We start from the raw sequence: 27,003 nt of genomic DNA, 5'->3' as shown, positions 1-27,003 counted from the left end.
CACAAAAGTGCATTCAACTTGGTGCAGGATATTGGGGTGCTCTCTTGCACTTACATTATTGCTAACTAAATCAAAAAAGTTTGTGGAGATTATGAGATTTTAAGAAGGCAACCGAGAAGCTTGCCAGCATGGACGCATTTACATTGCAATTCATCAAAAAGAAAAAAATAAATAAAATGTGCTTCATTCTTCTTCGTATACAGCAGTAATAATGATCAGGCTCAACAAAGATAGATAAGATTGATGGAGTTCTCTACACCGTAACACAGTTGCTGGTGAAAGCAGATTTAGGAACGGATGGTTTAATCAGCCTGTTACTCACAGTATGGGGTTGTTTTTCATGCAGCGTGTTCCAAAGCCTGGACGGTCCACTAGTGAATCTGCCACACGCAGCACTTCAACTTTATCTGAAGCATCATTGCTGCAACAAGATACAGGTTCTTATCAAAAATTAGTTGCCATTTCTTTAAAAGGACAAATCATCATTGAAAACCATTACCAGGACCTTATCTTTTAAGCACTGATCTTACAAGAACAGACACAGATATACAGGGAATATCTTGGAACTGATTCTCAAAACATGAAAGTTTAAACAGGTAAAATTCAAAACAACTACAGTATATACTGTATTTATCATTTACAGTGAGATCATGCTTTGGAAGACAAGCAAAATATGTGATTTGATTAAATAGACCATGCCTCATATTATAGTGTTTCACAAATGTTTACAGTAAAGTATATATTTTTCTCTCTACTAGTGCTTTGATATTTATTGAATAGAGCAATGCTAGTCACTATTGGCTACCATCCATTACCTTCATTTGTTCCAATACAGGTACAGTATCTTCTGCAACAGTCCTGCTATATTCATTACTTTACTCAGCAAAGATATAACTGACAGCAACATCAATATCAATATGATTGTATTAGTGGATATAGCCTCTACTGTACAGTACTCTACTGTACTGTTACTGTACAGCAATGTTCACTTTTGAATCAGCATTTATGATTTAGGCTGAGGATGCTAGCTCTGACATTGAGATTTTGATTTTAAAATCATATGCAATAATACAAAAGAAAATATATACAAACAACAATGGCAACAACAATGTCACAGAGAGGTCTTAAATCTAAATATAGATTTAACACAAGGATACATAAGCTTTATAATGTTACTGTGTACTGTGTACTATGTAAGTCCTATAGTACTGTATGAAAAGTCCACATTTTCATACAAATATAACCTGTATAATCTATTCAAAACTTTGCAAATACACATTTGTTGAATATAACAACAGTTTTGTTTTACTTTAAAATGGGTTTTATAAAAAGTGGAAATTGGTGAACTCATTCAAAAACTACATAGAACAGATACTTTAGAGACTTTTAAAGCCCATCTCTATTTTGTTGGAAAATGCTGTAGAAAATGCTAAATCTCATGTTCCATTCTGCACTATTACCTACTATACAGTACTTGTACTGTAGGTCTCTAGAGAAAAATGACAAGAAGCAAACAATGCATGTCTGCGGCATGAAATTTGTCAAAGTAAGTGTGTGCACTTTCATTATACAGTATTTGATCAAAGCTGAGTTAAAGTATGTTTTGGACAAGTTAATAATAAAGGGATAATGCTTAGAATGTTGGTTAAGTAGAAATTCCTGAATAAATAAGACAATAGGAAGAAACATTTGCTTCAAAATGAAAGTTGAAAGTTGCTTCAGCTGATGTTGGTTGAGAAGCCCTGTGTCTCCACGCAGATACAATATCTGTGAAAATTCAGTAGAATCAGTGTGGGAATAGGCTGCAACTACAGTCACCACTGGAGATAAACCAATCTACCATTAGGATTATTATATACAGTATGATAATATGATATTAGGGTCATATATGTAAATGTGTGCTTACTGTATAATTAAAAGTGGAATACTCTTGGTGCTCTTTGTAAAGCGTAAAACCTAGTTTTTCAGACTCATTCAGATTTGTGACTTGATGTTATTAAACACTTCCAAAATTCCTTTCACATTCCTTGAAAGTAATAGCAAATATTTTTCCAATCCTGCTCTGAATTATATAATATTACATTAAAGGCAGTGGGAAATATACAACATAAGAAGGCAAAATTCTGTATTTACAGTTGAATAACCTTGTGAGATACAGCTGAAAAAATGTTAGGTGTTCTGCTTTACTTTTGCTTTTTGTGATTATTTTGCAGGTTTATCCAATATTTTATTACTGCCCTGTTTGAGTTATTCTAACTCACTGATGCTGTTTACCCCCTTAAAACAAACTATAAATTAATTCAGTTCTATGATGACACTGTATTTAATTAGCAGTCACAGATCAATTCCTGCACTGGTCATTGCAGGTTGCTGGGAATGTTCTTTTCTTTTGTGCCATTAACTTAGAACCTCTTTCGTGAAGGTCAAGCAATAATTCACCATGTGATTACAGAAAGCTATCTTTTCTGCACTCTGGCTGATGACTATGTAACCATTGGTAAGGTTTAATGTAAACTTCAGTTTTCCAGTTGCCAATGCAATCCTGTTTACCCGCTATAGAAAATAAAGCAATAAATGGATCTATAAAGTTTTAAGATGCTCTACAGTTTATCTTATTAAGAAATACCAAAGACACAAAAGATTTAGTAGAATGCCTGGTAGAATGAAGGGAAATATCCTTACTAGTGGATAAAAGTTTTAGTTAATTAAACCAAAGATCAGTATTTTTGTACAGTATACAGTATGTATGCCAAACAAATACTAGATAGTAGTATCTGAGTACCTGTTATTACAGAAATACTGTAAACCTTTTGACTTCACATTTTGTTTCATTTTTAAGCTGAATAAATCTTAAATAACATTTTGACAGTATCCTTTTATAAACCAAAAAAACAAGCAAACAAACATTGCTCTTTCAGAGGATAGTGAAAAAACAACAACATGTGATCCATTCTCAGCAGGGGCAGTGTCCTACTTAATATTTTTCAATGGTATAAATACCATGTTGCAAGCTATGTCTACAGAAATTGCTTTATATCTTATTATACACTTACTGATTTCCTGCAGGAACAGTAACATTTCTCTCAACTGGAATCACTATACAGTATCTGTGTCTTGATATCATTCATGTGGGACACTACAATGCTTCACACTGCAGATGTCTGGCTCTGGCCTGGGGTCGTTGACCTGGTCTCCTGACCTGGCTTGAGAGAATTGTGAACAGATACCTGCTGTTGTCCTGTATGTGACACCATACACAGAAATAGCTGGAAGGCGGGATAACATAATCAAGAATAGCCACTGGACCATAAGTAGAATGCGGACTCATGGTGATAACATGGCTGGACTATTAGAACCTCTGTAAAACTGTTGCAATTTGGGGCACTGTGGGAAATATACTGTACCTTGTGTGTGTCTCCTTCAGTGTTCTACAGAAGTGGCCATTTTTGTAATAATTAAACTCATCTTAAACCTTCACTGGACTACTCGCATCCTTACAACTCCATTGATGATGGAGGCTTGAAGAGCTTTTGTTGGTGGAGTTGGAAGACTTTTTTTACACAGGACATCTGATGTAATTGATCTTTTGTCGTGTCTTGTGGGTACCATTGGGAAGAATGGGGGATTTTCTGTGGTCGGGGATTTTTGTCTTATCAGCTGGTTAAGATGTTTGTCAGTATATTTATAAAAGAAATATCCATGATGTGTTATAAACTGGTACAGGATATTGTGCTGCAAATCCAATATCCCAGAAAGATGTCCTGAGATTGAGTTTGCTGATACATAAGTGATTAAAAACAAGAAAGGGAACAGTCACGTGCAAGGTAAACACTAAGTTTTCAGACTGGAACCAAAACAAATATTGCACAGTATATATATAAAAAACATTGGCTTAATTGATTGATTATAACATGTTGACCTTTAATTTTTGTTCTTTTTAGTAACTATCAGTTCCATTGCTTCAGGTAATATCTCCCTAGTTCATTCAATATGTAATTGTTAAAACTCATATGGAAGGAATTTTCAATTCATGTTTTTTGGCCATTTAATAAGTAAATTCAAATTCTCAATGGAGAAAAAAAGAATGGTGAGAAAATCACAGAAAATACTGTTACAGCAACAATTACAGTTTGATTGCAAATTTATACAATGTGTTCTTTCAACACATTGATTTGAATACCCCAGATACAGTACTTCACAATACATTTTCAAAAATGATCTCTTTCTAGACTGGTCATTATTTAAAAAAAATAGAAAGGGCAGACTTTGTTGTTCTCAAAAACTTCAGTTCAACTAAAACTTCAGTTGAAATAATAAGAAATAAGAATTATAAGTACAGAGTTGGGAAACAGTATGCACATTCAGTTTTGTCAGAAAGTCATGATTAATAGCCTTTGCTTAATTTGTATGCTTTTAGCAATGGAAATCCCTTGTCTTAAACACAAAACCCAAGGGGACTCAGGGATTATTATTCAAAGTTTTGAAATAATTTTTGTAGCATCAGATTACCTGTAAAATGTCTTCTGCAGAGCTCCATACATCCATGGCTGCAGTTCAAGATTTGGGTATTCCACAAAAGGGGGTGAAATTAGGGAAAAAATAAGAGACAAGCAGACAAAAACTGGAGGCAGCACCACCTGTAAGATAAAGAAGTGAAACTTAATAAAATGAAATCACAGGATGGTTGTCAGCATGTTCATGATAATTTCCTAAGGGTTATATTTTAAATAGGGGGACCTTAAAATCATCTATACACCAGTAGTGTAATAGTAGTACTAAAACTGGACAATACAGTAGATATATCCTTGCATTGTTGTGTCTTGTGTATATTCTATATTTACAAATATACACATTCATCAGCACTTTAGTAAATGTCTTGACAACAGAAGTCCATTGAGAGGAGAGAGTTAAATGCACTGCTTAGTCAAAACATTTCTTGATGACGTCCAGCCAATACATGAGCACAGTACTATAGAAAATTCTTGTTCAAATTTGAAATGTATTTCTAAAGTAAATATGATTTTTTTCTTATTCACACACAGAGTTGAGTAGTAAACTATTACAGTTGTTATTTATTGAATGTAAACACAACAAAATGTAAAAAATCATGCAGACGGGGCTACATAGAAAACCAACCTTTTGCACTGGTAAATCTACTACTAAATACGCTATCCAGCAGCCATATCACCCTGCAACTCACAACTGGCAACCCAGTGAAGTTAAGCAGGTGTGAGCCTGGTCAGTACCTGGAAGGGAGACCTCCTGGGAAAAACTAAGGTTGCTGCTGTAAGAGGTGTTAGTGGGGCCAGCAGGGGGTGCTCACCCTGTGGTCTAGTTGTGTCGTAATGCTCCAGTATAGTGACAGGGAACTATACTGTAAAAACGCACCATCCTTTGGAGACATAAAACAGATGTCCTGAATCTCTATGGTAATTAAAAATCCCAGGGCATTTCTCATAAAGAGTAGGGGTGTGGCCAAATTTCCCATTGGACTTCAGTCATGGCCTCCTAATAATCCCCATCTACAGTATGAATTGGCTTCATCTCTCTGTTCTCCTCCCCACTGATAGCTGATGTGTGGTGAGCTTCTTGTGCACTATGGCTGCTATTACATCCATACTTGTATTTTTTTAAATTTCTGCAACTAAGATCAAAACAAATGTTTTCATTAATTTTCATTTTTTCTGGCATCTCATTATATGTTCATACTTTAAATCAGACATATTGTTTTTTTTAATAAATCTGTTTAGAAATCATCTTAATGTACAGTAATATAAAATCTGTCAAGACCGAAATCCAAATTAAGACCAATACCAAGACCAATTTTAAACAACGACATACAGTAATACAGAACAAACAGTAAAAAAATAGCTTTAATAGGTTTTGATAATGCACAAGCCAACCATATTTTAAATAATGACAATATAAAATTAATTGTCTGTTGCCACATAGAATGTGTTTCTTATACACACAGACATGTAAAACACACATAAGTATATAAACCATGCTATACAGTACATATTAAATGTTTTAAATAAAATGGATTTATTAGCAATTGCACAAGTTTTTGCAATTAAAACCTGAAAAAAGAAAAGAGCCCATGGTCTTGTGCACCACCCTGTTTTTGCTATTGATAGGTTTTCTACATTTATTTCTTAGACAGAAATTCTAATATTAGCCTTATTAGTTGCTACTGTATCTTTTAACTATTATACTTGAGGAAAATTAATTTTTGGCAAGAGTGAATAAGTTTTGCTAAGCTTAGTAGCTAAAGTATTAGAATACATGGAGCAGCAGAGTGAATCCTGATTACACTGTGTGTTTTAATATGTACTGTATAATTTTATAAGGAATTAAAATAATAAAAAGGACTCTAATACATTAAAATTAAAATCATATTATAAGATAATATAACAGTTATAAATGAAACTGAGACTTGACACAACAAGACCAGATGAGGATCAAGATCTCAACATTTGGTCTCAAGACTAGTCTTAAAAACCAAGTCTTAGGAAATCATCTGTGGTTAACATAAGGAGTGAAAAACTTTGAATCACAACTTTGAATTAAAGGTTTGATGAAATGATTAAGATTAAGCAATGCAGAAGACATGAGGAAAAACACCAGGCAAGTAATTAGCTACAGTATCTTCAAGGTCTTTACTCTCAATGTGCGTCTTGAACTACCGCCTCCGGTCTCTAAACATGCTGATAATTTGTGACGCATCATATAACATCTGGAACATAGCCTAGGCGCAAAATGCAAGATTTTAATATTTTATCACATTCCCCTAAATTCAAATACATTCATGGACTAAATACTGGAACTTGCATATTAGTAGATACAGTAAGTATTTAAAATATTTTTTCAGATAATTCAATACCTGTAGTTGAAAAGCACTGAAAATATCTTGTTTTATACACAGCCACCATTACACAGTTAATATGTTTTTCTAATCGGCAACCTTGACAAACACAGTATTTCTGAAATAATACGGATTTTGCCTTGATGTTACTATAGTGATTAATTATCTTTATGTATACTGATTCTTATTACATTATGGCTTCTTGCTGTATACATAATCATGCAAATATAAGAGTAGACAATGAAAGCTTCAAATTGAAAAGGGCATTTTGTTTTTTAAAGTCAGAATGAACATTAAGTTTATTTGATTAAACATTTCATTTTATAAGGCAGCTATACCAGAATATATTATTGTAACCATTATTCTTGTCAAATCATTTTATGTCACCCTTAAAGGAAATATAAATTTTAAATATCAACAAAAATACTGAAATGTGTATTTGGTTATTACAAATATTATGTATTCCTTATTTAAATGTACAGTGCCTTGCAAAAGCATTCATCCCCTTCAAATGGTGTTCTATTTTTGAGTTGAGTTAAAAATTATGCATTCTTAATTTTTTAAAAGTGAACATTTATTGAATAGTTTAGTGAATATTACTGAAAACTTCTCAAAATGAAGACTTTATGGACTTAAATGTGAGCAAAAACTGCAAAATATTCATGACAGTATAGCATTTCATTCTGTAACATTCTTAAATCATTATCAAACTGCTTATTAACAGTTTTGGTTTAAAACAAATCTCTCATTACTGAAGCTGCTACATAAATAATAGTTTTCCTATCAAAACAAGTAAATTATATCATGCCCCATGTTCTACAGAGTAACATTATCTTTTGAAAATCCCCACATACTGTAGTTTGTTTTTAATTTATTTATAATTTTTTAGGTAGTTTACAATGATCTGTTCTGCTGGAGTTATCTGGTTAGATCACCTTGCTCAAAAAGTGTGGCAGCAATATCCCCACAAACGTGCAGTAAGGAGTCCAGGACAGCACTAACCACCACACCCCTGTGTAGAATCTAGTTTGCAAATATATATGACAAATTTAAAACTGAGAAATATATGGAATAGTAAAAGGTGGACAGAGAGCTTGGTCTGAACCAAGAATCAAGAAAAAATGCTTCATAACATCTGACTGGTATGAAGAAGAGAAAAAACTAAAAAATACTGGACATTACTTAACACGCTGACTAATAAAACACCCAGCTGGTCATTTTGTTCTCCCTTAATGCTTTTAGATATGGTTTATCATGACTGATTTTTATCAATCTGTAAGTACCATCTGGTCATGGTATCATATTATGACATTAGTATTGTGATGTTTCTTTATGGAGATGGAGAGGGAAGGATCATGTTGTTTTATACAAATCTAATTTTATTTTCAAATAATCCTTAAAGAATTATATACTGTAACGTTCCCACACTGTTAAGGTTTGATGATACAAAAGCAAGCAAGTAAAATTGTCGATAGCTCTTTGACAACATTTAAATCCTAGTGACCAAACAGAAATAAAAAGAATAATTCTGTTTACAGTGATTAGAAACACAGTTAATTAAAAGAAATACAATACTCAGTGATTTTCTTAAAAGTGAGTTTTGTAGATGAATACAGTAGTACTGTACAGTATGGTACAATACTTTTTTAAATTCTATCTCAAGTACTTATGGTATTGTTATCATGTGAATCCTAGTTTTAAGTCTTCAGGAATCTAAAACATTTGTTTTCTGTGTTTGCTCCTTAGCCTAAGTACAAATCAAATGCTAAATACAAGCCTGCAAAAACCATTCTGACTAGATGAAGTGTTGGAGACAACCAGTTATTGTGAGCTTGTCCAGCCACTGCTCTGGCTGGAAAGTTGCATCTTCCTCATCTGCATTGCTTGAAATTCTGACCGTAATGTTTTGACCATTTGTGTTTTTTTGTTTAATCTAATGTTGATTTGCATCAGTAATGCAATACAGAATAGATCACAATTTTAAGATTCCTACAACAATAATTATAAATTTTATAAATCTTAACTACTAGTGTTGTATTAATCTTAACTACAGTACATAACTAAAGTTATATTAATACAATAAGTTAGCTGAAAGAAGCAATTCCCTCTCCTATTCCACTTTTTCTTATATTTACTAAACGACTTTCAGCAAAGATGGTAGCATTATCTGTGGAGCTCATCCATTTTTAATGATTTAGAAATATGTAAATAAATAATTCCGCAGCTGCTTGTTTTCATTGTGACATTACTGCCAATGGTTCTGCAATTCAAATGGAAACACCATATCCCCACAGAAGGAGTCTATTCTCAAACCACTTAAGTGCTGCATTAGGTTATTTACAGACTGGAAGTAAGGTTTATGCATCCCTTCATCTGCTAAGCACATTTTAAAAGTCTCAGACCTGCTAGACAAAAGCCGTAGTGAAATGCATATACAAGGTGAATAGATTGGAAGGGGTATGTACAGTATGGTTTAAGTAAAATGTCGGCCTGCAAGCCTGGTACACACATTTTGAACAAATCAAAGTGAGAGGTCACAGGGGCTGTGACAACGTAACAGTAAGAGGAGATTCACTTTATTAGCCATGAAAAATGCAAATGGATACAACAAAACTAATTTTTAGAAATAAGTCTTTGTTTTCTAAGACTATTGCAGTTATAAAAATATAGTAGTTACTTGTGTAGTTTGACATCATTTTCCCAAGGATAAAGTAATAAGAAGAACACTTACTACTATTGTAAGTGTTGTTATAATTATAGGGCATACTATGCAAGGTTGAAATGGTCACCTACTGTATGTGGTTCATTTAAGGCAGTTAGAAGAAAACATTTACTGTATGAGTTAAAAGGTATCAGACAGACACCATTGTGTGAACAATCTGGAGCCAGTGTTTACATGTCTGTACTTTGTGTCTATGGTATGGTTGCCTGTCTGGCAATTGCTGCCTGCGGACAATCAATAAAGAGAATTAAATCCATTCTTCTCTATGCTAAGATATCAGGGTGGTGCTTGCAAGTGCTACTACTGTATAAAGAAAACTGATGATTGCATTTTTACACAGTATTATTCTGTTGTATTATAAAAATTGCATTCACCTCTTGCAATACTTACCCTAATGTTCATATCACTTTGGTCAATAAAAAAACAGCAGCCACTCACAGAGTGGTATCAGGTATTTGTATAACCTGTCAGGCAAGAAGGAACTATTTGTTGTACTGATAAATTATCTTCATAAATCCTGAGGCAAACAGGAAAGTTTAACACAACTCTCCCTCTCAAGCCCTAGAGAAATAAGAATGACTGCATCAGTCAAGCACAAGGCAGACAGAAAAAGATAAATTAATATGCTGGGGTTGAATTAGATTTAACAGCCTTGAATGTGCAAGGTTTTTGATTGTATTAGATGCTGGCTGTGTCATCCTACACTTGTGCAATTAATTTCTTTGTTGCGTTGTCTCTTTTTAGGTAGCAGTATTTCTGTTCTGTTCCCATGTATTGCACTTTTCTTCTTTCAACAGACAAATAGGTCAAGGCAGGGTCCAATAAGCAACACTCTATATTTGTAATCACTTTCACTCAAAGTGTATGGGCTGCGCTGACCCTTATTAACCCTTTGTCTGTGTTCTCAACAAGACTGTTGGGTTTTTTTACCATATGGTGTCATAATTTATTTTTTTCAAAAATATTCATTTCTTTTTGTGAGTAATGAGATTCACAGCTTATAAGAAAGTTCAGTGGCAGCTTGACATTCCTTTTATTCTGAATATTTTCAAAACATTAAAGCAAATAAACCTTGGGTGCACAAATTTAAGCTCTTTTGGAATGTGTTGTAAATTATATACAGTATTGTGTATGTGTATTTTTTAACAGGATTACAGTGTGTCTGAACCTAGCATAGCCTACTACTGTACATTCAAAATACAAAGTATGAAAATCAAAATATTATAAAAATATTAAAAGAATGTTGCTAGAAAATCATCCCATATGGGAATTACAATATGTGAAACTTTAGATCACTTGATTCATTACTGGTTTGTGGTATCACAGACCCCCTCCTCACCACATGGAATTGGAATTGTTTAATTGTTGCTGTGTTTTTACAGTATATAGTAAAAAAAGGTATGTCTTGCTACCGTTCTTCTCCAAAACCTATCCATATGAACAAAAATAATATTAATTACAGTTTTTAACAATGATATATCTCTTATTTGGTCCCTGCAAATAAAAGGTTATAGATTAATAATACTTCATCACTTCTGTATATTTCCAGGAATAAATGATCACATTCCATGCCAATAATCATTGAAGTCTGCATTGAATTAATCTTTGTATTTACATTATTAATTAAGCATTCCACAGGTTTCATAAGTCTATTTCAGCTAATTGTAAAATTATTTAAGAAAGTTTTAAATATATAATACTGCATTAAATCACAAGCTGAGTTTCATAAACAGAACAGAGCCTGTCAGTCTTTTGTCTGCACATGCAGAGATGCTTTTTCTCCCTATGATCTTCTGCAGTGAGCTTCTTAGAGCTGACCACTGACACCACCACATACATCTTACAAACCTTGCTCTTAAATAAAATACGTGTATCAAACACAGAAGTTGTGCCAAGGGATTCAAGCCTGCAGTTTGTGTTGCTGCTGTTTAAGTTACTGCTACATTTAGGCAGCACTACAGACAGAAAATTAGTTCCAAACAAAAGTAATAATCTGTTCTTGTCAGAACATCCATAAAAGCATAGTATTCTGTGGATGCTGCAAAGCATTAAATAGTATCATTCTGTTATCTTTTAATCTTGCATTTCTCCCCAGTTTCTTTAATAAACATTTAAAAGAAATACCCTTTTGTAGAATGAAAATGCCTGAACACGAAAAATCATTTGAGAAGTGTTTGTTAGTTTTATTCTCAGCCTAAATAAATACAATCAAACAAGTGCTGCATAATCAGCAAGGTGACGGGGGCTGGCAGAGACACTGACACTTTCCTCTCCTTGAATTCCAATGCTGACAGCTCCTGCAATACTCTGATCTTCTTTCTGTGTCTCTCTTCTATATATATAAAAATATTTCCCTCGAGGAATTTTAGCAGCTTCTACCTAAAGTGTTTCTGTGGCAACCTGCTATGCACTGCTTGGAATTTAGCCAGGCAGTCTGCTTAGTTGTAAGGCAATTGTTCCTGCATCAGAATGGCACAAGACTAGCAGCACACAGCCAGTTACTTGCAGTCGAGATAAAGGGGGAAACACACATACAGTATACAGTATGTATGTTAATGTATATGTATGTTGATTGCTTTTTATGACTTTATGTATTACTGTGACCCTGTACTCTACCTTTGACTTAAGTATCTCACCTATAAACACAACCTACTCACCTTCTTTAAAAATACTACAGTAACACTGCCTGTAATCCAGCTGTCTCTAAAAGTGGTTGCCTTCCCCTCACAGGTAATATTAATACAGTACAACCTGTAATTACAGAAATATTAATACATCCATCAAAATTAAAATTTCATACTTTCAGCATTTCAGAAATCACTTGTCACATCCTAGTTGACTTAGTGAGTTCATTGTTTTCAAATTACTGTATCTGATGGATGGAATGTCCAAAGAGAAGAAGTGACTTAAGCTTTGCCTGTATTTAATATACAGTAATTAGTAGTTTACATTTTAATATACTGTAGATTGACATAGAGGTACCAAATGGAAGGGGGGACCATTTTCATATCAACAGAAAAAACTGCTGTTTAACTGTAGCACTGAAATGCTTCAATGTACAGTACATCATTTTTTATTTAGCATCCTGATATTAATGGTGAAAAAAGTTTTTGGATTCATCAGCACTATTTCTCTAGGTACAATATTTCACCTCAATGTCGCCTGATCTGTTTACATCAGTAGTCTATGGTCTGTGGAGTAAAAAGGTTATAAGCAGGGCAAGCTAGTGGTGTTATAATAATAATAATAATAATAATAATAATAATAATAATAATAATAATAATAATAATAATAATAATTGCTTACACTTATATAGCGCTTTTCTGGACACTCCACTCAAAGCGCTTTACAGGTAATGGGGTCTCCCCTCCACCACCACCAATGTGCAGCATCCACCTGGATGATGCGACGGCAACCATAGTGCGCCAGAACGCTCACCACACATCAGCTATCAGTGTGGAGGAAAGCAGAGTAATGTAGCCAATTCCTAGAGGGGGATTATTAGGAGGCCATGATTGGTAAGGGAAAATGGGAAATTTGGCCAGGACACCGGGGTTACACCCCTACTCTTTTCGCGCCCCAGTTGTGGGGGATAGAACGGGCGGCGGGGGGCACGACCCCGCGCGGAACTGTGGCGATCACACACGGATATTATGAATGCGGATGTTGTGCTCTGAGAAGTGTCATCCCTCAAAAGACATTTTAGTCGGAGGTCCTGACAGATTTATTTTACATGACACAAAAATGTATTTTAAATCATACCTTCAAGGAAAGCTTAATCAGATTATGGAACTGAACATATGATGCCTGTATACTGTATGTATAGAGGCATCAATACTTATTAAAGAACAGAGAGTACCTACTGTATGATCACGAGAAGATAAATAAAAATAAATCATGTGTAGAAAACTATGGCCTTGATAAATATTTGATGAAAAGTGATAAACATAAATCTGACTGAGGCATGTGGTATGCACCTGTAAATCTAAATAATAAATGTTACAAATTAAAAGCAAATTGTATAGTGTTTAGATATTCAGAAGTGAAATTGTGCCATAGTGTTCAAATTATAAGTAAACCTTTAATTAATTAAAATTGTATTTCTAAACAAATTATTGTGTAGAAAAACTTCTGCCACATTTTTACTATACTGCAAGTACTGTATTACATCAACAGCAGTTAAAACAAAGACTTTAAACACTAAACAAGTGGAAATGGGACGTATTTTCAAAAAATGAATAATGTAATGTTTCAGTAAAAGTTACAGTCTGAGAGTAGTCTTAGCATAATTACCTTATAAATAATTCACTTAATAATTCACCAACTGGGAGAAAGCAAAATCTTTGTGAAAGACCACCAGTGTGCAATTCTATTAGAAAAATACAGTAGTAGAGCTATAGGTAAAAATGCTGTATGCTTATGTTGTGCATTTATAGCATAAAATAATTTTGCAATAAACATACTGTTCATTATCAACATTAATATATATTTTATGGACATTTATTCAGATATTCAGATAAATTTGACTTAGATTAATTTCATAATAGTAGCACCTTATGTTAACAATAGTTTTGGTCATTTGCTTACTAATTAACATGTCTCTGATCACAATTAAACTCATATACATATCATAGGCTTCTCAGGCCACAGTAATCCTTCACTGTAACATCTAAGCACGGAACTTCCAGCAAAGCAAATACATCAAATATTTTTACTAATTATATGTAGAACATCCACACACAAGCACTGGAATATATTAGGGTATTTAAATAGGAGAATGTTGGTGCCACACATTCAGAAGATCAAGTCCTTTGCAACCTCAGTGGTTATGATGAAAGAATCTATTAGGTAAGTGGAAAATTTAGACAATGCTAAGAAAACACCTTCATTTTCAGGCCCATATTCAAAGCTCCAGGAGTAAAATATAATTTCATGCTGGAACACAACAATAGGAATCAGAAGGCAGTAACGTCTAGAAGCAGACATCCAAGACTTTGCAGAATTGTATTGATAAATCAGTCCTTCGGCTCTAGATATCATACTGGGTTTTGTATCCTCTGTAGATCATTTTGAAAATATTATTTCACCACAATCATATCTGCTGACAATAGGCTGTTCACAAGATGTTAAACCATTATGTCAGCTAAACAGTGACATGAATACAGTAAAAAAATAAACTACTGATACTGTACTGTATGTACAGTGCATGCACTTTTTTATTCATCACAAAGAAGTCATCAGTCTGACAGAATAATGGGTGGAGTCTATGCATGGAATTAACTCTCTGTGTTTTTTACCACAGATGCTGTTTTATCCATTGATACACACAGGAAAAATATTTACAAAAACAGGAAACAACTGGAGAAATCAGGAAGCTGGTAGATATATTTACCACTGAACCACATACAGTGTATATATTATACGCATCATGATATATATTAATTAAGGTGTCTGAACTAATACACACATATGGAAATGTGTGTATACTACCAACAACAGAACTTGTATCCACAATATTTTACCTTGTTGAGCTAATGTATTGTATATACTGTACAGTATATTTGAAATTATTATGTATCTATCTATATTGATGGATTTTGGAACATTATAATTTATGTATATTTATGTATTCATGGACTTTTTTAAAATGTATTTTACTTAAGTATTTAATGATTTTGATGTTGATAAAGTATTTTTGGCTACCTGATCATTCTTGGCTATCTGTGATGGGTATCAATCACTTTGATAGATACTTAAGCACTAAACCACCTCGTAAGTGAGAGAGTTGATTGGCTAAGGTTGGCTAAGGTTGATCAGATAAATGCCAACCTTCATGCCTTTGGTATGTAAGAGCAACACCTCAGACAGACTCGGAAGCAGTGGAGATAAATCTCCTTTCGTGGTAAATTTTGCATACCATACCATTACTATAACAATAACAACATTGATGTATTTTTTACAGAAATACGAAAATTAAACTACACATTTTATTTAGGTTCATTTCATTAATAGCACCTTACTGTATGCTTACAAAAGTTATGGTCATTTGTTCACCAGTTAACATGTAGCTTTGTCTAGATCTGTATGCTATTACTGAGTGTGGCACAGTCATGAAAAATAATATTCTGCCCTTTCTGCTTGATCTTTCTGGACAGAAAACTAGTGGGATAACAGAAATTCTCATGTTAACAACAGTAATCCAGAACCATATGCTGATCTTTTGGTAACTATTCCTGCACATTTTTACTCCAGTGGATGGGAGAAAGCTTGAGAGAGTCAGAGAGTAAACAGACTCAAATCTTTATCTTACTGTACATACTAAGCTGGTCTTCCCGGACCAACCAGTCCCTCTCAGGTCACTTCAAGCCCAGGTATGCCCTTGCAGCATAACAATCTTCCTGTTGGTGGATAGTTGCAGAAAATCCTTTAAACAACCCTAATGTGGCCTGAGCCTCAGAATCTGCAAAACTCAACAGATACAGGGTAGCCACTGAGGAGGTGCCCTTGACAAGGAATCTGTGTGCTCCCACATTTGTGTTTTCTTCGCCTATTCTAAATGTTACAAGATGGTAGCATGGCAATCTCGCAATCCATGTTCGTAGGACAAGTAATGTATACCCTCCACCTTGCAGCATCATGCTAATCCATATATATGCTGTATATTTATAGCCTGACTGAATGCATCCATTTAAATACAGTTTTATTTTCCTTAATGCTATCTCATAGCTCAGTCAAACATGGCAAACAAGTTAAATTACAAAGCTTTACAAGTATGAGATGTTAATTGGGGATTAATGCTGACATTTAAATAACTGAAAAATACATGCATAATTTAAAGCCGAACATTTTAGTTTAAACACCAACAATGAGGAAATAAAGTCAGATCTTACATTTAAATAATACACTCATGAGGACTTTTGACCCAGCCTTTATAAGAAACATAATGAATGACACAAGCAAACACAAATTTTAGTGATTACATGAAACTACCTCTCGTACAATTACAATCTTGCACAGATTTGGGAAAATGAATGCGATTGCTTAAAGAGGATATTTCTTCTTTGCTTCTTTCTAGTTCATAAATGCCAGTTACTTCATTAACAAACCAAAAGGCCGATTGCTGGGAACAAACCTACTTCAGAAATTTGAACAACAGCATATAGAATTTATACCAAGCTGTCTCCTTGGCAACAGGGGACTAGTAAAGCCTTTAGATAAGATAAAGCCTTCAGAGTCAGAGTATAGCTGATAATATCAAATGTTCTGAACATGCTGTGTGTATAGTAATAAAGCCTGATCCAAGACTTTCTTTTAAAGAAAATGAATATTGGCAAGCAATTAGAGAAGTTTAATTATAATTATTAAGAAAAATATGGGATTCATGTTGTAGGGTGAGCATCAAAGTCTCCTTTGAAACATATCTGTCTGCTCTTTAAATAAAAAGGTGAAATTCTTAAAATGACAAACTACCCAAAGGTCAAACTTGAACTATCCTAACCTAGAATATACATTTAGAAAATATTAATCATGAAAATCATTTAAACATATTTCTAACATATTATGTTATTGTGTCATATTTGGCTGCTTCGAAATATCTCCACAATGTGTTTTTTAGGGCTGGAATATTGCAGCAATGGATCTAGGCACTGAATCATGGGAATACATATCATGACACAGAATATCTATTGCTTAAATAATAATTCAGACCAGTCAGAATATCAGTCATACTGTAGAAGCTTTCTTGGCCAATGTGTGAGCAGCATTTGAATCATAATCGTCAATCTGTCTATAATGGTGTTGCTCTAGAGAAGCACGCTATAAACACTCTGAGTCATTTCTAGATTGAAATCCCTGCTCATAACAAGATAATTACAAACAAGTAACTGTGAGCAATAAAAGCATTTGCTGTATTTTAAAAATGTTTTTTTTTTAAATGTAATATTTTTTTTTCATTACTGTATCTGTAGATGGGTGATATACTGGTAAGATGGTTAATGCTGCTACTTTATAGGATCTGTGTCTTGTGCTCAAGGCCATACCGGCATGTCTATCGTATGGTGCTGGCATGTTCTTCCACTGCATGGTCCTGTTTCCTTCTGCCTCCCAAAGACTTGCTTAGTGTAATCAGTGTCTCTATATTACCCTGGCATTCTAGTGTGTGTACATGTGTCCTGGGATGGTGTCCTATCCAAGATGCACCCTTTGTACCCTGTACTACCAGGATAGGCTCAGGTTTGCCATGACCCATATAAGAAGCTTTATCAAAATGTATAAATTAATGTATGGATATCTTTGAATATAATTTCAAAAGTTTACACCAGATACTCCCAAGGAATAAGGCTATTGATAATTACTATTTTAATAGCAAATTAAAATGTTAATTCATTTAATTCTTGAATTTCAAAAAGGGCTAAAGAAAAATAATGTTTATGTTATACAGCGATTGCATAACAGTACATTTCTTTTAATGTCATTCTTATGTTCTACATCTGACATGTATGAGATGTGTGGTACCATTACTGGGTCTACATTTGTGGAACTAGATGAACTGCACATTGTTATAACTGTTTGTAAATATTGTTATTACAGCTGTTATTATTATTGACCTGTGCAAAGCAAATAATTGTAAGCAGGAGTAATCTCTTGAGGTTAATCATATCTGAATCAACAAAATGCATCTTCACAAATCAGCACACAACACAAAATCAGCTTCTGTTAAGAAGTAAAGGAAAATAAAAATGGTCAGCTATATAGTGTATATGCTGCTTAATCAGAGTGTGTACTATAGTTTAGGGTTTCAACTGAATGCTATTACTGAGTGCTATTTACATTTTAAATTCATTCGATAGCTCCACGATTGCCTCAGGAATTGTTTTCCACAATCCAGATATGCCTAAAGGTTGAAATTTTAGTACAAAAAGACAAACATAATAGCTAATTATTGGACACTGGAGAAAATCTTTGATAACTTTATGTTTTTTGTATGCCATTAACACATTGATGCAGTATGTTCTTTTATTGAACTAATAACTGCTTACTGTATCTCTTCTACTGATATTAGACAAGGGCACCATTCATTTTGATTGATGATTATTAAGGTCAGTGCACCTGAAGTAAAATACGTTGCTTATGCAAAGGTTTAATCCTACTCAATCTTCAGGTTATTATTTTCTATACCAGAAGAGTAAATTCAGGTGCAGTTGATTTGTTTAATGCATACAATTAGAGGCAAAATACCCAAATGTTCATAGTAAAAAGGCTGAAATTAAATCCTTACCAGATTATTAATTATTCAGTTAGGTACAAAAGAAAAATGAAATAACTTAAAAACATTTCTGGATTAAGATACAAATATAAATAGCTAACCAATTGCAAGCATTAAATAATACAACACATTATCACAAACATTAAAAGTTTTAAAATGCTTTGAAGCTGGTAAAATAATACAATAAACACTCGGCACTTAATGCAGTATTTGCAACTTTGGCTATCACATATAAGCAAAAATATTTGAACACTTTATAGTCTACCAGAGAATGGGAATGGGTTATTGTACTTATCTCTGACATTCTTTTGAACTATAGTTGAATAACATTTCAGGCACAAATTAATTCCTCAAATCTATCTTAGCTGCATTCTAGGTGAAGGAGTGATGCTTCAGCAAGAACATACCCCTATAAAACATGAAGTACCAAAGTGTAGTTCAGGGTAAAATGGCTATCAAACTGGTTTTCCAACCAAAATGCTAATCAAACTATCCTCGCCATACCTGTGCAATAAGTCCTTTGCGGCTTCTGCGGGCGTGGTGAAACCTTTTAATGAAAAGTGCTAAAAACTGCCTGCGAATCAGCTTCCACCCGCTGATGACATATGAACCTTTCCCCTTCAGGCCATCGGGTCTTTCAGAATCTGAAAAGTAAACACAAATAAAAGCAATCTAACTAGAATTCCACTCAGGAAAATCTATAGCAAAAAGACCCTTATTAAAACAATGACAGATAAATAGAATTCAATCATTGTTTTGACAAATTCTGGCAGTTTAAGCCTTAGGTCTGAGAGTGGGGATCAAATACAGCTGCGGAGTCTTAAAGTTATAGTCAGAAGCATGTTGTGTTTACAGAATGAACGACAGTATCCGAACAGGAGCACAAGGCAGATAGCTATTACAGCTGCAGGATCATCTAACATGGACACCAGCAATTCCCATACCAGCTCTTCCTGGATTCACTGAACATGTCAAGAGGTATTTTCTATATCCGAGCCACATCAGAAAATGTGTGCATCAGAAAATAGTTAAAATTTCCAGGTATGCACAGCGCCATATTGCTGTCATCTGCGATTCCAAACAAGGCAACAAAACTTTCGGTGACTTGAAGTGGTCCTATTATCTAGTAATCAAGCAGCAGTCTGCGACAAAGTCGTGACCCTACGGTACTTTAACAAAGTTCATTATGTTATGCATAACTGAATAATTGGGATGAGCAGTTCCCCTTTAACTTTTTGAAACACATACCTTGAACTCTATTTGTGAATCTCCCCTTTCCCTCTTCATCGGTGGCAAAAAAAGATAATAAAACCTTGGTTACTTAGATAAAATTAACAATACTACATACATGATGTTCATATTGAAATAATAGAAATAAGTGGACTAATTCAAACATCTGCATAAAAATAAAATAATAAAATCAGCAAGAAGGCTGTGACAGTGTCTCAGATATGTATGTTGATTTTACCAGGAATATCATGAGTATTGTTCCAATTAAAAATGAGCATGTGCTTCACGATAACTGAGATCGTAATTACAACATTGCTGCATTAGAACTTATTTCCTGTTATTTTCAGATTGTGCACAAGATTTTGACCATTTGACCGAAACAAATCTAGGACTTCCATTGCATAAATCGAAATCTGTCAAATGTCTGAATTATTCTGTAATGCATAATGCAATTACTGATATTCAGTTTGAGAGCAGATGAGTAAAGATAAAAGTAATCTTTCGTGAGACTGCATTACTTATATCCACAATTCAAACCACAACCTACCGAATCTATTTCTTTAAATAAAATCAATGATCTTTGTTACACCCACTTGATTTGGCATAACCAATTATGTGTTTTTAACATATCCCTCTGACCACCTTCATGCCATTTTTTTTTACACATCATAAGCACCATAGCCCCATAACAGAGATTATAAATAAATTATAAGATAAATATGTCCATCATTGACAGCACTGGAAACATAAAGGTGCTTCACAGGCCACAGGGTTTGCTGTTTTGCTAAGGGCATGAGCTAAACAAGCCCAGCATGACTTATAAAAACCTTTCTCTCAGAGAAACACAACCAATACTAGGCTGCTACTTGGTGAATCACAATCTCAGTAAACTGGTGACATATTGTAGTTCAGGCTTGAAACTGCTACTCCTGAATCATATAGCCAAACCTGTGCATAGGTAAACATCGTTATACTCTAGATTGAACCATTTGTTAACCTCCTTTTCTAAATATTTTTTAGGGAGATATATAAAGTATATTGAGATTTTAAAAAAGCATTACTATCAACTAGTAAGCCATGAGATGGAAGTGAAGTTTTTAAAGGAAGGTTCTCTTTGTAGCTACTGTATGCTACAAATGTAGAACAGAAAGGCAAAATGTAATATTCATACCACTAATTAGCTTCTCAGAACTTTTTCCAACATTGGAAATGCTGTTGCGTTTAGATTCCCTTGAAGTCCTCTTCCAGTCTCTTACAAATGTTTCACTGGTTTCTACAAAAAAATCCATTTATTGCATTATAAAACTGGAACACTGATTAGTTCAGAAAAAATAAATACTGCATTATAAAACTAGAACACTGATTTCTAGAACATAAATAAATCAGGAAAAATATAACCTATCATTTTATAAACTACAAAACACAAAAATATGGCAATTCCTGTACACTAGCATTAAGTATCAAAGAAAGGATGCACAATTATTAAAGACATCAATTAACATTTGAGATTTCAAGCTAAAACCAGCAGACACAGTGGTCCCTAAGGACTAGGGTTGAGAACCACAATTTTACTGCATTTGCATATTACAGATTGCCTACTAATTATTGCTATGAATAGAAATAATGAAGTGATATGTATTTGAAAAGTCTAGAAATGTAAAACATATAGACTGACTATGAACCACTTTAAGGCCTTGAACATTCAAACAGAAATGAATTAAACTTATGAGCACTAGCATTTTACACAACTACCTCATTAAAATGTTTTTGTAGTCAAAGTGTATCTTTAAAAATGTATAATAAGGTTTTCAAAGACTTTTGCTCCCAGGCAAAATTTGCTTCTGGTTTTACAAATGTAATTTATATAAGTTAAAACACACAAACCCATCATGAGAAATGTACAGCTCTGTAACGGTGACATTTGTGTATTTTGAGATATTAAAACAAATAAGGAAAATATTGCACTAATTAATTTTGTGATATGGTTATAATTATAATTGTTAATCATCTCATTTGTAACTCTACAACCCTAAAAATGTCACAGAAGCACACATCAAAGCCAGCCAGTACTGCATGTTCCATTGTGACTGCAGATAATTATCACTGATGTGAGTGATCTACAGTAACTAGTGCTGACAATATGTCAGGCTAACAGTCACCCACCAACTCACAGCTGAAGTTATCCTGACTGAGTCCTTACTTACAAACCCTGAAAGTACTCAGGTACAGTAGTTGTTCACTACAATATGGAAAACCCTGAACTCTGCTGTCTATTGACGATGCCCACACAAATTGGTGATGTCTAGAGTGCAATGCTCAACACTTAAGCATCTACTGTACTGTATATCCGCATTAGAAGCAAAGGGAATTTAGGCATTTACTGTAAGTGTTTTAAATGTTAATCCCTTAATAATAAAAATGTTGATTGAAGATTTACTTACCTAGTGTTTCAGTATCAACACCAGTATCCTCTGCCACTTTCAGAAAAATCTGTTAAATTTATTACATTATTAATACATACAGCATTTAAAAGTTTGAAAATGGCAAAATTCGAATAATAATAAATGGGGGATGGATAGCACACAACTCTGGTAAATATGATTGATCAAGATTGAGATAGCACAATTGTCAAATTCAAAATGTTGCAAGTGAAGTGGTAAAAACTATTTTGATAGAATGTGTCTAACCTTAATCATGTGAGCTTTACATAATGATGAAGATGTAATAACATTTTTCTCTTACAAGACTTCAATCCTTTCAATTCAGATTCATAAAGAATGTAGCCTTTAACCCACTTTAAAAATGTCTTTCATTTTTGGGCATTAATAATAAAAAAACTGCTGTAGGGTCTAGTCACCCCAAATCCCGGAAACACAGAGCTCCAGGCAGGAATACAGCCTGGATGGGAGGCATCTTTGGAAGGCTGAATTAATTACAATTACTGTATGAAAAAAAAAGGTTAGAAACACTCATTTCATGTCATCATTCATGGTGTCATATAACGGTTCATTTGACCTTTTTAAGAGAAACAAAATGTAAAGTGTTTGATTATATTAAATAATTTTAAATCATTGACAGCAGAATCCAGAATAAAACAAACCATCTGAAAACAATGGGATAGTGGAAGTCATCCCAGATGTCAGATTGTAGAATGGTGAAATTATTATTATTATTATTATTATTAGTAGTAGTAGTAGTAGTAGTAGTAGTAGTAGTAGTAGTAGTAGTAGTAGTGTACATTATGTTACCTCTTCAAGAGTGGTATCTGAAATTCCATAGCTGCTTATGCCCAGGTCTGACATTTCCAGTTCCAGCTCTTTAAAAACTTGAGCAAAGGTGCCGTTTTGTGCCCCAGTGTATGGAAGAATGTAGGTTATCTCCTGGCCAATGCTCTCAAGAAAACGTGCTTCAGGCACATGCTTCTTAATTAGAGTGTTCAGATTCTTTATGCCTGTAAAAAATGACGAGTATTGATAACTTCCCAATTTGTCAATAAGGTGATAATGCAAGACAGTTATTTGAAGTACCTTTAATCATAACATTTTGCATGGCTGTTTAGTTGAAAGTGCTGTATATCTACATACAAAAGCAAACCCTAAAGGAGATAGTACTAATGTAGTGTTCTTGTAAATGTTGCAGCACTGTACATCTCTCTCTATTATAATTATCACCTGTTCTTAGTTTTAAAAGCACTTCCACATAGAATCTCTGGTTTCCTTCACTTTGTATAGATTCTGAAATTACCACTGGACTGACTTTGATAGTGCTTTTGAATACTTATATCAAAGTAAGAATTTTTCAGCACTAAAAAGGTTCAGTTCTTTTCAGCTTGTCAGTTTGTGTATATGTCCTTTGAGCCCAGGAATCTTTCTGGTTCTTCTTCTCTGATTCCATAGCAGCAATGTCTTTTCTGTAACGTGGTGACCAGAATAGTACATTTTCACAAAACCACCAAAATATTAAACATAAGGCCTTACTACTCCATTATAGGATATTATCTTAACACCACTATAAATGTTATACATGACTGTATGGAATTTGACTGTATAGAATTTGACTGTATATCTCTACTGTTCATTTTGCTTTTTGTTTGGCCCAATGTTTTAAAAGAGTACAGTTTATACTGTACAGGTACCATATCCTACCTATAGGTACAATTACAACTTTTCAATTTGGAGTTAATTAGTTGAACAGTTTATGAGCAGGAGCAATTTGCATGATGAACTACATTTCTTGAAACAGCTGCAAGCATATAAAAATGAAGATTTTTAAGAATTTAATTAAGAAATCAAAATTAAGAAACCTCTGAGGCAGAAAATTTACTAACCTTGTTTGGTTACTGGAGTCAACTTTCAAGTCAAGATTTCAATTTAACCAGTGAAGCAGTTTATAAGAAGATTTAGAAGTATACAAAAAAGGCAGTTGATCCTGGTTGATGCAGGGATTTACAGTCACAAATTTACAGGATTATATGTCCCAATGTTTGTTTTTCTGTCTAGTAGGATTTTGTCAGGCTTCCTGGTTTTTAACGCATTCAATTTTAAAATTGAGTAAAAAAATCTTTATAATTGCAATGAGTTTAAAATGTTTTGAGGCCTAATTACCTCAAAGATAAATTATAACTTTTTAGCATTTTGTTTACAAAAACTTACAGTTTAGTGGTTAATTTGAAGAAATAGAACGAAAAATTAGCCATAAGATCTGCATACCAAATATTATTTTGCTATGAACAGAGCGGTGGCAGTAAATTTGCATTAGGATGCCTTTGTTATACGTAAAAAAATTCAGAAAGAGAATCAAAACTATATATAGTGTTATGTCAAAATACTATATGTTGTGTTATGTTTTTACTGTATGTGCCTGCAAAGCAAATTTCCCATCAGCAGAAATCATTATCATTATCTTCATACTGTGAATTTTAAAGTATTTAAAAATGATGTAGATGTCAAGTATTGGTAGTACTCAGTTTAAAGCAAGTATCTGTTGCATTTTTGTTTGTTAATAAGACATATCTTCATTATTTCACATTGTAATAAAATCATTGAGGGACAATGAAACGGAAGATCATGTTACGTATGTAATGGATAAAAACAAATGTGCATTGATTATTCACTTCTTATTTTTAAAACAGACTCTCATCATCCCAGAAAAAAAATAGAACATAATTGTCATATCCAGGTCTTTTTAGTGTTTTAGGAATGTTGCATTGCAAATTAGTTTTACAAGAGATTAACATGTTTTTGGATAGTCTCAAATAAAGTTGTGTTCAATGCAAATTTTAAGATGACTTTTGAAACACTTCTGCAACACTGAGTAAAACATACATTGTAACTGTGACAATATTGTGATGAATGTTTTGACATTATTCCCTAAGGTTTAGACATTTGCATTTCCACAGTGTTTTGTGCTACTGTAAATGTTTGTTTTTTTTCAGTGAGGCTACAATGGTATTTCATTAGCTTGATTAATTATTGAGGTTTATAATAAAATTCTGTTTTGCCTGCTCTTTTGAGTACAATACTTCTCACCTTCAGTATATACTAACCTGAAATGTCCTGAATGCTCTCACTTTCACTCCCGATCCCTTCATCTGAGCTGCCACTGTGGGAAACGTCATCGTTCTCCTGGTGGAAAAGTAAAAAAAAAAAAGAAAACTATATCAGAGCAGTACTTGCAAACTGATTATACACAACATGTCACAATTTGTCCTTGTATTAGATTCCAGCTAAATTCAATTACTTTGTGCTCCCCTGGCTGCCACAGAATGAATGGCAAGACGAAGATGAATGGAAGTAATTGTTGAAATTGATTGATCCAAACATGCAGGCAGGTTGATTAAAGTGTCCAGAAACAAAATGAAGAGTTGTATTCATCTGTAACTATTTGTTCGTTATTCACCTAATGTACAAATGGGGAAAAGTCTTATCTTTTTGCTATTCTTTTAGCCCAGTAACTAATTATGTAACCATGCATGTTGGACTCTTCATTCATTATTGTCTTTCTTTTTTTAACAAAGGAGGTTTTTGGTATTCGTATGGTTTGCTTAAGGTAGAGTTGGTACTCGTGTTTCACGATTTGATATTTTTGGTGTCACCTTTCTTTGTGAAGGTGTGTGAAAACAATGGGGAGTAAGAAGGCCTTTAAATGTGATTCCATTTGAGAAATAAGTATACATCAGAGCAATTATTATATAAGGAAAGAATTTAATGTGCCTGTGGTGTTAAAATATAAATACCACCTGATAGCCTTTGGTGATTAATTTACCAGAATAAACCACAGATTTATAGATTTTTTTAATGTATTCATAGACTAATGCATATCTTTTATTTTAGATTTTAAAATTTGTGATTACTTGATTTTGAGTGCACTGGAGTCTAACATGCTTGAATCATTTTTTTATACAGTACACGACTATAAATGTGTATAAATGATGTATAAGCATAAATATGTGATTGTCACAGTGGGAATTATTCCATCAGTAACTGCCTAGAGAGCTTTTTTAAATTAAACTTTTTCAAATGCCTATCAACATGAAAAATTCAGACTACACTGTAGATTATGTACTGTAGGTAATACAATCTAATTTATTTGAGAACATATTTTAAGTCAAACGTATTAAAATATTTTTTGCAATAATGTTTTTGATAATGGTCTTTTACTTCTCATTCTACTCTGCAAAAATAAAATTGGCAGTTTAGGAGATTTAATATATAATTGGACTTATCACTGTGCTTGTTTTCTTATTTTGGTGGAGAAGCAGAAATGATGTATTATTATTTCTATTTTCTAATGGCTGTGCTGAATAAAGTATACAGTATGTAAGTGTTACAGTACAAACCAAAAAGCCTTGAAACATATATCAGACCTACACCAAATTGAATTGATATGAAAGATCTTCATTTCACTTTTTATGTATTATTA

The 27,003-nt window shown here is 33.5% G+C and overlaps 1 protein-coding gene across 1 annotated transcript in view; it reads right to left on the bottom strand.

The window, feature by feature from the left end:
* LOC148677640 (phospholipid-transporting ATPase ABCA1) overlaps positions 1–27,003 on the bottom strand; it is a 318,551-nt gene that overhangs the window by 103,458 nt on the left and 188,090 nt on the right. The window contains exons 24-31 of the mRNA XM_088613916.1: positions 25,628–25,706; positions 23,331–23,533; positions 22,524–22,572; positions 21,254–21,355; positions 20,101–20,133; positions 19,357–19,496; positions 4,510–4,637; positions 323–421 (exon numbers count right to left, since the gene is read on the bottom strand). Of these exons, the coding sequence (XP_088470042.1) occupies positions 323–421; positions 4,510–4,637; positions 19,357–19,496; positions 20,101–20,133; positions 21,254–21,355; positions 22,524–22,572; positions 23,331–23,533; positions 25,628–25,706 (833 nt within the window). The remainder of the gene's footprint in view (positions 1–322; positions 422–4,509; positions 4,638–19,356; positions 19,497–20,100; positions 20,134–21,253; positions 21,356–22,523; positions 22,573–23,330; positions 23,534–25,627; positions 25,707–27,003) is intronic.

This window comes from Lepisosteus platostomus, chromosome 1, assembly GCF_059453375.1.
Source record: "Lepisosteus platostomus isolate fLepPlt1 chromosome 1, fLepPlt1.hap1, whole genome shotgun sequence".
Taxonomy (NCBI): Eukaryota; Metazoa; Chordata; class Actinopteri; order Semionotiformes; family Lepisosteidae; genus Lepisosteus; species Lepisosteus platostomus.
The sequence above is the reverse complement of the archived record's forward strand: the minus strand, read 5'-3'. Positions and strand labels throughout refer to the sequence as shown.